We start from the raw sequence: 13,333 nt of genomic DNA, 5'->3' as shown, positions 1-13,333 counted from the left end.
CCGATGGGGATGCACAGTGCTATGGCAGCAGGGAACAGGGCTCAGGGAAGGCCTCGGAGAAAGTCAATGTAAGCATCAGGAATTTGTTTGATAGCTATAGGACTCACTTCTGATCTCTCCAGAGTTCTGTTTTTGGAAGCCTCTATGAAGATGTGATTCAGTTAATTGTAGCAGGATAGCTTATGTAAAGAACAGATGACCTCCAATCACCAGGCTCGTGTTACATGCCTCCTTCCTCACAGCAATGCATCAGAAGCAGGGGGATCTACGGCACTGGTAGACATACTATCCACAAACGGCCACAAGATGGCAGTGGATCCATCAGCAAAATACTTAACTGAATACTTAAATATGCATTCATAATTGAACCATATTGTGTTGGCTTTTAAAAAATTTTCAGAAAAACATGAACTGAATTTAAATTTATTTATATTTATATGATTTTTCCCATGAAGTGATGGGACCAGATGCCATGATCTTCGTTTTCTGAATGTTGAACTTTAAGCCAACTTTTTCACTCTCCACTTTCACTTTCTTCAAGAGGCTTTTTAGTTCCTCTTCACTTTCTGCCATAAGGGTGGTGTCATCTGCATATCTGAGGTCAGTGGAAACAGTGTCAGATTTTATTTTTTGGGGCTCCAAAATTACTGCAGATGGTGATTGCAGCCATGAAATTAAAAGATGCTTACTCCTTGGAAGAAAAGTTATGACCAACCTAGATAGCATATTCAAAAGCAGACATTACTTTGCTGACTAAGGTCTGTCTAGTCAAGGCTATGGTTTTTCCAGTAGTCATGTATGGATGTGAGAGTTAAACTGTGAAGAAAGCTGAGCGCTGAAGAACTGATGCTTTTGAACTGCGGTGTTGGAGAAGACTCTTGAGAGTCCCTTGGACTGCAACGAGATCCAACCAGTCCGTTCTAAAGGAGACCAGTCCTGGGATTTCTTTGGAGGGAATGATGCTGAAGCTGAAACCCCAGTACTTTGGCCACCTCATGCGAAGAGTTGACTCATTGGAAAAGACTGATGCTGGGAGGGACTGGGGGCAGGAAGAGAAGGGGACGACAGAGGATGATATGGCTGGATAGCATCACTGACTCGATGGACGTGAGTCTGAGTGAACTCTGGGAGATGGTGATGGACAAGGAGGCCTGGCGTGCTGCGATTCATGGGGTCACAAAGAGTCGGACACGACTGAGTGACTGAACTGAACTGATATGATTTTTCAGAGATCTTTTATGAAAAAATCTTTAGGGTACACTCCCTGTGTGCTCAGTCATGTCTGACTCTTTGGGACCCCATGGACTATAGCCTACCAGCCTACTCTGTCCATGGGATTCTCCAGGCAAGAACACTGGAGTGGGTTGCCATTTCCTCCTCCAGGGGATCTTCCCAACCCAGGAATCGAACCCAGGCCTCCTGTGTCCATGGGACTGTCCTGGCAAGAATACTGGAGCAGGTTGCCATTTCCTCCTCCAGGGCATCTTCCCCACCTAGGGGTCGAACCCACTTCTCTTGTGTCTCCTAGATTGGCAGGCCGATTGTTTACTACTAGTGCTGCCTGGGTACATAATAGTAATAATATCTCTATGCATTTTTTTCCCCATGATAACTCTATTTTCCTGGTGGGGAGAACTGATTTCACAAGGGAAAAGTTAATAACTGACTGGAAAACCAAGAATGCTGGGAGGATATAAGAGAAAATATTTTAAGCTCTCGTGAAGCTTCATATCATGAAGCTTTCGCGGGGAGACTATGACCAGCTACTGCTGTTTACCATTAGCATAAAATAGAAACTCCTACTTGAGTCACTGTTGAGCACCTACAGTATGTGACCCTTGCAAGATATTCTGTAACAGGTAACCATCATTGTAACAATGTTTGCTAGGATTCTACTTATTCTCCTGATATTGCTACATCTGATACCATCTCTTTTGTGAATTTTTTTCTTGACATAAAGTCAAGCACTCCAGTGCCTTTCAGGCCCTGTGACAGCCTTCAGGCCCTTTGATTAACAATTACTACAAGCTTCCCGTCCCATCTTCCTTTCCCTTCCCGCATTCCTTCTCGAAGGGGAGATGTAGCATCCAGCATCCGGGCAAAGTGAGGGGCTGCTGCATGCATGTCGACTTGCCTACTGTTAGAGTTTGCTGGGAAGGGGGCAAGCCTTGTTAGGTTGCAGGACTTCACTTTAAAACTGGGACAGTCCTGGCCAAACCAGGAGAAGCTGGTCTCTCTACTGGTGTCCAAAGGAAACAGGGTAATCCAAGAAGGTGTTGTGGAGAGAGAATGATGGAGGAAGTGTGGCAAAATATCAACAATTGAGGCATCTGGGCAAAAGGGGTGTGAGAGGTCTGTACACTGTTCTTGCAACCATCCTGTAGGTTTATTACTATTAAAAAAAAAACCAACAGCAAGGTATCTTCTTTTTGGCTTGTGGGATCTTAGTTCTTCGACCAGGGGTTGAACTCTGGGCTCATGACATGCAGTGATGAAAGTGCTGAGCCTTAACCACTGAGATGCCAGGTAATTCCTGCAGTTCATTTCAGTCGCTCAGTCGTGTCCAACTCTTTGCCACCCCATGAACTGCAGCACACCAGGTGTCTTCTTTATGAAGCAGAATGCTAAGTTTGGCCTCTGGGATCAGATAAAATGGAAACTCAAGTCCCTGTTTTAATACTAACTACATGTGTGATTGCCAACATCCGTTGGAATATCGAAAAAACGAGAGTTCCAGGAAAAATTTATTTCTGCTGTACTGACTATGTCAAAGCCTTTGACTGTGTCAAAGCCTTTCAAAGCCTTTCACAATAAACAGTGGAAAATTCTGAAAGAGATGGGAATACCAGAGCACCTGACCTGCTTCGTGAGAAATCTGTATGTAGGTCAGGAAGCAACAGTTAGAACTGGACATGGAACAACAGACTGGTTCCAAATAGGAAAAGGAGTACATCAAGGCTGTATATTGTCACCCTGCTTATTTAACTTCTATGCAGAGTACATCATGAGAAACGCTTGGCTGGATGAAGCACAAGCTGGAATCAAGATTGCTGGGAGAAATATCAATAACCTTAGATATGCAGATGACACCACCCTTATGGCAGAATGTTAAAAACTAAAGAGCTTCTTGATGAAAATGAAACAGGAGAGTGAAAAAGTTGGTTTAAAGCTCAACGTTCATAAAACTAAGATCATGGCATCTGGTTCCATCACTTCATGGCAAATAGATGGTGAAACAGTGAAACAGTGACTATTTTGGGGGGGCGCCAAAATCACTGCAGATGGTGACTGCAGCCATGAAATTAAAGGATGCTTGTTCCTTGGAAGAAAAGTTATGACCAACTTAGACAGCATATTAAAAAGCAAAGACATTACTTTGCCAACAAAGGTCCATCTAGTCAAGGCTATGGTTTTTCCAGTAGTCATGTATGGAGGTGAGATTTGGCGTATAAAGAAAACTGATCGCCGAAGACTTGATGCTTTTGAACTGTGGTGTTGCAGAAGACTCTTGAGAGTTCCTTGGACTGCAAGGAGAAACAACCAGCCCATACTAAAGGAAATTCATCCTGAATATTCATTAGAAGGACTGATGTTGAAGGTGAAGCTCCAAAACTTTGTCCACCTGATGCGAAGAACTGACTCATTTGAAAAGATGCTGATGCTGGGAGGGATTGGGGGCAGGAGGAGAAGGGGATGACAGAGAATGAGATGGTTGGATGGCCTCATTGACTCCATGCACATGAGTGAGTAAACTCTAGGAGTTGGTGATGGACAGGGAGGCCATGGGGTCGCAGAGTCGGACACGACTGAGCGACTGAACTGAAATCTCAGAAATGGAAGTCGGAAAATTGAAATCAAGAAAAACAGATTTGCCTAATCACAGTCTGAACCTGTAGCGTTTACTAACTTTTCCCAAGACTCTGAGGCCTGCCGATGAGGGTGTTCTGTCGGCTGACCAAGAAACCGCCGGGGAACAGGGAAAGCCAGCTAAGCGACGCAGCTCTCTCCCAAGCCGTCTCCCAGGGTAACTGGGAGAAGGCGTGGCCTGGACATCGGCCCCGCCCTCCTGCCTTCTCCAACTCGAATAACAATTGGTCTCCAGGCGCGGCGGGGTGGGGTGGGGGCGGAACCAGGACTCCCCGCCCCGGCTGGGGGTTAGGCCGCCATTTTGGTTTGTGTGGCTTTCCGGGACGTTCCGCGTGCCTCCTCGCTTCCGGGCGGTTCTGCACGTCAGAGGCCCCCGAGGCCCGCGTCCGAGCGTCAGGTTGGAGCCGGGAAGCGCCCCTGGGGGTAGCGGCGGCGGGGGCAGGATGAGCGCGGAGGCGGCGGACCGGGAGGCGGCCACCTCCAGCCGGCCCTGCACCCCGCCGCAGACCTCCTGGTTCGAGTTCCTGCTGCAGGAGTCGCTGTTGGAGAAACACCTGCGCAAGCCCTGCCCGGGTAAGCGCGGCGCCTGCGGCCCGAGGACTGCCCTCGGGGCTCCCTCCGCCTCGCGCCTTCCTCTTCCGCGACCCCACCACCCGGGGAAGCGGGCCTCGGGGCCGAGCTGTGGCGCCGCCCCGTCTCTGACTGGGCATCAAAACTGCCCGCGCGGGGCGCCGCTCCGGGAGGCCTAAGAAAAGCGGGAAACAGAGGCCCTCCCGCGCCCGCCACCTTTTCGTGTTTGCCGTCTTGTCGCCTCTGTGACCTTGTGACCGTACCTCGGGTTGGGGCCTCAGCCCTCCCCTGGGGCTGAACCCCGGACGGTTTGGGCGGGGGATGCGGTCTGCGGAGACATCAGCTGTTCAGAGGCTGGTCCTGACGCTGAATAACTATCTTAGGTCCCTATTTTAACTGTTTTATTCCTCAACGAACGGATTCTGCTGACTCAATTATTCCAAAGTTCCGCTGTAAATCAAAGCGAAAACTTCTGAAAGAAAATGCTGTTACAGTTGCAAGATGGTTATTGTATAATGATGTTCATGATTGATAGCGCAGTTCAGGAGTTCTGTTTAGGGAGGGTGGGAAATAACAGGTATTTCTGGAAAGAGGTGATGGCTGAAAAGGTAAGTACCTTGGATGATAAATTGCTGATAAGAGTTCGAATCCAGATGTGGCTTGTTCAGTCTAATCCACTGGCCTGAACTGGTGGAGACTCCTGTGCGAGAAGTTGGTGTACTTCACGTGGGCGGTTTTACCCCACTATATTGTATTCAGTTCAGTTCAGTCGCTCAGTCATGTCCAACTCTTTGCGACCCCATGAATCGCAGCACGCCAGGCCTCCCTGTCCATCACCATCTCCCGGAGTTCACTCAGACTTACGTCCATCGAGTCCGTGATGCCATCCAGACATCTCATCCTCGGTCGTCCCCTTCTCCTCCTGCCCCCAATCCCTCCCAGCATCACAGTCTTTTCCAATGAGTCAACTCTTCTCATGAGGTGGCCAAAGTACTGGAGCTTCAGCTTTAGCATCATTCCTTCCAAAGAAATCCCAGGGTTGATCTCCTTCAGAATGGACTGGTTGGATCTCCTTGCAGTCCAAGGGACCCTCAAGAGTCTTCTCCAACACCACAGTTCAAAAGAATCAATTCTTTGGCGCTCAGCCTTCTTCACAGTCCAACTCTCACATCCATATGTGACCACTGGAAAAACCATAGCCTTGACAAGACGAACCTTAGTCAGCAAAGTAATGTGTCCCTGCTTTTGAATATACTGCCTAGGTTGGTCATAACTTTTCTTCCAAGGAGTAAGCATCTTTTAATTTCATGGCTGCAGTCACCATCTGCAGTGATTTTGGAGCCCAAAAAAAGGAAGTCTGACACTGTTTCTACTGTTTCCCCATCTATTTCCCATGAAGTGATGGGACCAGATACCATGATCTTCGTTTTCTGAATGTTGAGGTTTAAGCCAACTTTTTCACTCTCTTTCACTTTCATCAAGAGGCTTTTTAGCTCCTCTTCACTTTCTGCCATAAGGGTGGTGTCATCTGCATATCTAAGGTTATTGATATTTCTCCCAGCAGTCTTGATTCCAGCTTGTGCTTCTTCCAGTCCAGCGTTTCTCATGATGTACTCTGCATAGAAGTTAAATAAGCAGGGTGACAGTATACAGCCTTGATGTACTCCTTTTCCTATTTGGAACCAGTCTGTTGTTCCATGTCCAGTTCTAACTGTTGCTTCCTGACCTGCATACAGATTTATCAAGAGGCAGGTTAGGTGGTCTGGTATTCCCATCTCTTTAAGAATTTTCCACAGTTTCCAGTGATCCACACAGTCAAAGGCTTTGGCATAGTCAATAAAGCAGAAATAGATGTTTTTCTGGAACTCTCTTGCTTTTTCCATGATCCAGCGGATGTTGGCAATTTGTTCTCTGGTTCCTCTGCCTTTTCTAAAACCAGCTTGAACATCAGGGAGTTCGTGGTTCTCGTATTGCTGAAGTCTGGCTTGGAGAATTTTGAGCATTACCTTACTAGCATGTGAGATGAGTGCAATTGTGCGGTAGTTTGAGCATTCTTTGGCATTGTCTTTCTTTGGAATTGGAATGAAAACTGATCTTTTCCAGTCCTGTGGCCACTGCTGAGTTTTCCAAACTTGTTGGCATATTGAGTGCAGCACTTTCACAGCATCATCTTTTAGGATTTGAAACAGCTCAACTGGAATTCCATCACCTCCACCTAGCTTTGTTCATAGTGATGCTTTCTAAGGCCCACTTGACTTTACATTCCAAGATGTCTGGCTCTAGATTAGTGATCACATCATGATTATCTGGGTCGTGAAGATCTTTTTTGTACAGTTCTTCCGTGTATTCTTGCCACCTCTTCTTAATATCTTCTGCTTCTGTTATATTGTATTAATGTGCTTTTAATTCAGTGCTTTTGATGAACGTCTGTTGAGTGTTTCTAGGTGCCAGGCTCTGTGCTTCGTGCTTCATAACTGCATTCTCATTTAATTCCGTCTTCATGATAATCCTGTGAGGTAGGTGATCCTCTATTTTGCATTGACAGGAACAGGTGCAGAGAGGTAACCTGATGCAAGTCCCACTAATTAAGCGTTAAAGCAATAATTTTAAACATGGTATTTCTTTCCCCTAATTGACAGTTGTTGTTTGCTGAACTGAAATCTGTAACCACTTTGTTCTGTCGTCTAAAGTGCTTTCGTCTGCAAAAATCTGTTTTCTTTCCTTCTTACATCCTTCCTGATCTTTCGTTTTAATAGCCAGGCACACTGCTTGTGAATTATAATCCTTAGTCACTGTAACTACACAACTGTTTGGGTCCCCTTTTTTACCCCTTAACTTTCAAAAATGAAGAATAGTTGATTTGTAATGTTTTAGGTGTACAGTGAAGTGATTCAGTTATATGCAGACACCTGTTCCTTTTGAGATTGTTTTCCATTGTTTATGTGCTTATTTGTTCAGTCATGTCCGATTCTTGCGACCCCATGAACTATAGCCTACCAGGCTCCTCTGTCCGTGGGATTCTCCAGGTAAGAATACTGGAGTGGGTTGTTACAGGTTCTTAAAATAACCTATTGGAGTATAGTTCAATATCGAGTATAGTTCCCTGTGCTATGTAGTTTTGATATATTAATATTGAATATAGTTCCCTGTGCTATATAGTAGGTCCTTGTTGTCTGTCTTATGTATATTCGTGTGTATCTGTTAGTCCCAAGTTCCTGATTTATCGCTGCCCCCCAGCCCCTTCGGTAACCATAAATTTGTTTTCTTTCTGACTCTATTTCTATTTTGTAAGTAAGTTGATTTGTATTTTTTTTTTGATTCCACATAACACTGTTGTCATATGACATTTGTGTTTCACTGACTTATACTTAGTATGATGATCTCTAGATCCATCCACGTTGCTGCAAATGGTATAATAATCTCATCTGTTTTTATGGCCAAGTATTATTTCACTGTGTATATGTACTGCACATTCTTTATCCATTCATCTGTCAGTGGACATTAGGTTTCTTCAGTGTACTGGCTATTGTAAGTAGTGCTACTGTGAACACTGGTGTGATGTATTTTTTGAATTAGAGTTTTCATCTTTTCTGGACATATGCCCAGGAGTGAGATTGCTGGATAATAATAATTAAAGTTATTTTCTATTATAGGTTATTATTTCCATTCCAATAATTATTAAAAATTAATTAATTTTTTAAACCTCTGTATTTTTTTCATATTTGTAGACTTTTAGATGGTGGCCATTCTCACCATTATGAGTTGATTGATTACTCTGTGTAGTTTGATTTGGATTTCTCAAATAGTGATACAGAGTATCTTTTCATGTGCCTGTTGGCCTATTTGGATTCCTTTTGTGGCCAGAAACCAATAGGGTGAATCCTTTTGCATCTTTGTAATTAGACCTTAAATTCAAGAATTGCTTCCTTTTAAATCCTAGATCCTGCACCAGTTCAGCTTATAGTCCAGTTTTTGGAACAGGCTTCCAAACCTTCAGTTAATGAGCAAAACCAAGTTCAACCTCCACCTGATAACAAGAGAAATCGTGTTTTAAAGCTACTTGCTCTTAAAGTTGCTGCACATTTGAAATGGGACTTAGACATATTAGAGAAAAGGTATACAAGATTTAAATGAATTTAAAAAAAAGATTTAAATGAATTTATTTTGAGAACTGTTAGATATTTTGGTTTATTTCAGTATGTGTTCTTGTAATATGGGTCTTTAAAGTGAAAACTATTTTTCTATGAATTCTTGGTAAAATATGGAAGTATTTTTCAAAAAGTGTAAGAAAATATTTGCCTGTTGAATGAATTTAAATCACCTTTTAAAGTATAAACTTGGTGTTATCAATAATGAGCCCATTTGTTATTATTCTTGTTTTTTTGACGTGATAAGTAGAGAAAATCCACGCCTAAACAGTTTCAAATCTTCATTTTACTTTTACATATCTGAAGAAAATAAAAATTAGTGATGAATCATATGTAATATTATGGTACATATTATCTTTGTTGAATAATTCATTTAATTTTACCAGTCATAAATCAGTCACTGTCTCTTAAACTTTTAAACTATCTTACTAGAATCAGTGGTTATTTGTTTATAAATAAATATTCCAAGTGCATCGTTATATAATGATCTGTTTTCACCGACTTCTCACAATTTATAGAGAAATACCTTATAGAATATTTGGAGAAATAGAAAATAAGAAATAATCGGGGAGGGGAAAGAAGTGTTTTTAACATTTTTGTGTAATTTTTGTTGTTTTCCTCCGTGTGTATATATATATATATATATTTTTTTTTTTTTTTTCCTCTGTACAGTTTTAAACAAATTTGTGAACATATCTTGTATACTGTTTTGATTTTTGGTTATTTCATATAGCAGGATATCATGAGCATTTCCCCAGTTTGTTTTTTGGAGATTATCCATTGTATAGATAATTTATTAATTGTTCCTCTATTGACAGTTTTTTAGTTTTTCTCTAGTTTTTCACTTTTATAAATCATAGAGCTTTAAAATGTCTTTGTCCATAAACTTTATATGAATTTTGAGTTGCGTCTTTAGTATAGATTGTTAAATTGCCAGGTCAAGTGGTGTAAACATTGTTAAAGCTCATTATGCATATACTGGATTGATTTCCAGAGAGTTATATTCGTTTATACTCACACTAGGAGTATCTGAACACTTTTTTCACCATATATTTTCCAGCATTAAATATTAGTATTAAAAAAAAAGCTTTGTTCTTTAAGGAGGAGCTTATCAAGGCTTATCACCAGATAGCAATGTGTGCAGAACAGTATGATGTATATGATAGAGTTGGAAAATTGAGCACTTGACTGGATATTTAATGATAAACAGTAATTTCTTTAGGTGTGAAATTTATACTGTCATTATGTTAGGAGGTAATTTTTTGGAGATATGTTCTGAAATTCTTGGGAAGAAATGATTTACTATTAGGAATTTGCTTTACAGTAATATGGAAAGGAGGGAAGTGGGTGAGAGTAGAGATGAAACAAGATTGGCCATCAGTTGCTAGCTGTTGAAGCTGGATGATGGGCACATTGCTGTGTATTATATTATTCTGTCTACTTTTGAATATATTTAAATTGTTTTCATAAGAAAAGCTTAAAAGTTCTTTTGGTAAATTTTCATTTACGTTGTTGAGACAGGTTAATAGAATGGCCCTGTGGATTTATTACTAAAACAATATAATTATTTTTAGCAAAGTACTGAATTGTGCATTGTGTCTTTGCACAACTTATGTGTCTTTTGATTCTTCCTTTTTTAAGTTTGTCTGTTCCAGTATTGAATATGTTGTTGAATGAACTGCTGTGCATCAGTAAAGTTCCTCCCGGGACAAAGCACATAGATATGGATCTGGCCACTTTACCGCCAACCACTGCCATGGCCATACTTCTCTACAATAGATGGTAAATGTTTCATAAACCTAGAATGTGTTGGGCAGCCTTTGTTTAATTGCATTATAACTTCAGGGATGTGCTTCTAAGTCATTCCAGGGATCTCTCAGAGGATCTTGGGAATAGTGAATCTGATGGTGGAGAAAATTATGACTGCATAGACGAAAAGCATTCTGATAGAGAAGTGGATGGCTTACAGAGTTTAATTATATGTCAGAATTTTGGATAGTTTATAAGTCTTCTAGGAAGTACTACAAAAATACTTGAAGTGACATTTATAATGTATTAAATTTTGTTTTTGTCTTTTTTTTTTTAAGGGCAATTAGGACAATTGTTCAAAGTAGTTTTCCTGTTAAACAGGCAAAACCTGGACCTCCTCAGTTAAGTGTGTAAGTTGGCCAATAAAGACCCTTACTTGGCACTTTTTTGTCAGTTTTTTTTTTTTTTTTTTGCAAGTTTTTAAGAACTCTTGGTACAGAAGGAAAAAAGCAGAAATCAGGGCAGAAGGCCTGCATGCAGGTAGGTTTGGAGGGGTTAGAAGAGTGAGAGAATCAGACAGGGCTTTGGATAACTAGAGTAGAGAGCTCTGAAAAAGGAGGGGAGCACTTTGTAAACTGTGCCTTTCATCTTAATGTTAGCTGACCTGCTTTCAGGAATTAAAATTGTTTTCATTTAATTAAATTTACATGAAGAAGATATGTTTGTTCTGTATGTGGGAAATTTTAATTTAGAGTGCAAAAGTTAAGTACAATAGTTTGATCAGGTCTGGAGTTTTAAACCTAGTTCTTAAATTCCAAGTAGTAGTAATTTACCCAAATTTGGAGCTAGAGTGTACATCAAGTTAATAAGCTTATGCTGCCAGAAAGTTTCATTTTTAAACTGAGGGTTTTTTTTTTTTAATGCAAAGTAAATGAAAAAATAATGGTAAATAAAGGACCATCATCATAATTGAGTTTATTGTTGAAGCATGAAAAGAAATAGCATTAAAAGCATTTTTATTTATTTAAATTCAGTCTCACTGTCAAGAATAATCTTTAAGTTTTGAATTTTCAGTCTTTCAAGTAATATTTGGTACTCTTCTATCATTTCTCTTTTAGTATGAATCAGATGCAACAGGAGAAAGAACTAACGGAAAATATTTTGAAAGTGGTGAGTATTGGTATCGGTTACACCATAACCTCTCTGGGAGGTATTATATTTAGAGCATGTGTATATGCTTCTTCTAATCTTATATATATTAAGAGTTGGCTTGCTTTAGATGCGCTAACATTTAGACTTTGTTAGAACATAATTTGATAATATTCTAAATTGACACTTTTTAATGTTGATGAGAGTACTTGGCCCCTAGTTTTGTTGTCAGATATTTCATAGTGCTTTAGCAGATGTGAGAAGTCACTCTTATAGGTGTTTTCTTTATAGTCTTTTATATCCTCTCAAAATTCTGTAGTAAACATGTATTAAAAAATTAATTTTATTTTAAAAATGATTTTTACAAATTTTAGTTTATTTTTACTCTTGTTTTGGCCATGCTGTGTGGCGTTTGGGATCTCAGTTTCCCAATCAGATTGAATCCAGGCCGCTGCAGTGAAAGTGCCAAGTGCTAACTATTGGACTGCCAGAAATTCCCTAAAACTACTTTTATATTCAGAAAAATACAGTTACTTTTAAAATTGCTTTGGTCAACATAAAAGTAGAAACCATAATTTAAAAATGATCTCTTTAATTCTTTATTTAATATACAGTATATCAGAGATACCACCCAAAGTGCAGAGGCTAGGAAAGGAGAAGGAAGGTAACCATCTATATCTATATACAACAGATAATGTATTTTGAATGTGGAAGCAAAAAATGTGTCATTTTATTATTATTATCTAATGCCTAGTAAAAATGACTGGCACATCAAAGCATACAAAACATTTCTTGAATACATCAATGGAACGGTGCAAATCTTAAACATTTTTCATTGGTAACTTTTATATAAAAGAAAGATGTCAATCTTTTCCAATTTGTGTTTTAAATTTCACAATAGGAACCTTGTGAATTTTAAAATCTTAAGATAATTTTCACAAATACAATTTCACTCTTGCTATGTTAGATGCATTTTTAAAATAGACTAGTACATTAAGCTGCTAAGTATCCTGTAAATATTTTTTGGTTGATATAGTCCAGTATTGCCATTTTTGTATTTTAAAAATTTGCTTATTGAACTTTTGTAGCTAAAAGAACAAGCTTCTGATTCTATCCTGGTACTAGAGGCAGCCCTAAAGTTAAACAAGGATCTTTATGTCCACACAATGAGAACACTGGACTTACTGGCCGTGGAGCCAGGCATGGTAAACGGAGAAACTGAGAGTTCCACTGCTGGACTGAAAATCAAAACCGAGGAGATGCAGTGCCAGGTATTTATTTTCAGTGTTTAATCATTGCATGGCAAATTTTTGGAAAATCTTACATAAAATCATCCTTGTATTTTTAATTAGAGCTTATTTCTGTCCTTGTCCCTTTGATTTTACTTCTGATGTTTATTAAAACTTTGCATTATAGTTAATTGTGAATTTTATAAGACCTCCCTTGAAATTTTTCTGAAAGAAATGGAAGGAAAATTTCACATGATCTTTTGTTTCCAAACTAGTTTCCTCGTTATATTTAAGAGACTGACAGTGCAGGGAGTAATAATATGAATGAACTGACTAACAGTTCATTCACATTATAAGAAATCTAATCAGACCAAGAAGACAAAACAAAACTGATATTGTGCTAGATTTTGAAAAATGTAGGCTCCTAGAGAAATACCCAGTTTTTCAAGGATCTTAAGGCTGCCTGCTCTCCGTAACTCTGTACCCTAGTTCCTTTGCTGCTTTCAGTTGTTCTTTGTTGTTAGATATTTTATGTGTTGATAGCTTCTTTTTCCCTGCTTGATTGTAAACTCTTTGAGATCTCTCTTTCTTTTTAAAAATATATTTGTATTTTGCATCTTC

At 39.9% G+C, this 13,333-nt stretch overlaps 1 protein-coding gene across 1 annotated transcript in view; it reads left to right on the top strand.

The window, feature by feature from the left end:
• Window positions 1-4,150: 4,150 nt before the first annotated feature.
• Window positions 4,151-13,333, top strand: part of INTS8 (integrator complex subunit 8) — a 48,340-nt gene continuing 39,157 nt past the window's right edge. The window contains exons 1-6 of the mRNA XM_040261044.1: window positions 4,151-4,440; window positions 8,378-8,552; window positions 10,227-10,367; window positions 10,673-10,744; window positions 11,453-11,504; window positions 12,572-12,754. Of these exons, the coding sequence (XP_040116978.1) occupies window positions 4,311-4,440; window positions 8,378-8,552; window positions 10,227-10,367; window positions 10,673-10,744; window positions 11,453-11,504; window positions 12,572-12,754 (753 nt within the window). The 5' untranslated portion in view covers window positions 4,151-4,310. The remainder of the gene's footprint in view (window positions 4,441-8,377; window positions 8,553-10,226; window positions 10,368-10,672; window positions 10,745-11,452; window positions 11,505-12,571; window positions 12,755-13,333) is intronic.

The sequence above is a fragment of the Oryx dammah genome, unplaced genomic scaffold (genome assembly GCF_014754425.2).
Source record: "Oryx dammah isolate SB20612 unplaced genomic scaffold, SCBI_Odam_1.1 HiC_scaffold_19, whole genome shotgun sequence".
In the NCBI taxonomy this organism is placed as follows: Eukaryota; Metazoa; Chordata; class Mammalia; order Artiodactyla; family Bovidae; genus Oryx; species Oryx dammah.
Note: the sequence above shows the minus strand (reverse complement) of the source record. Positions and strands in the feature narration are given on the sequence as shown.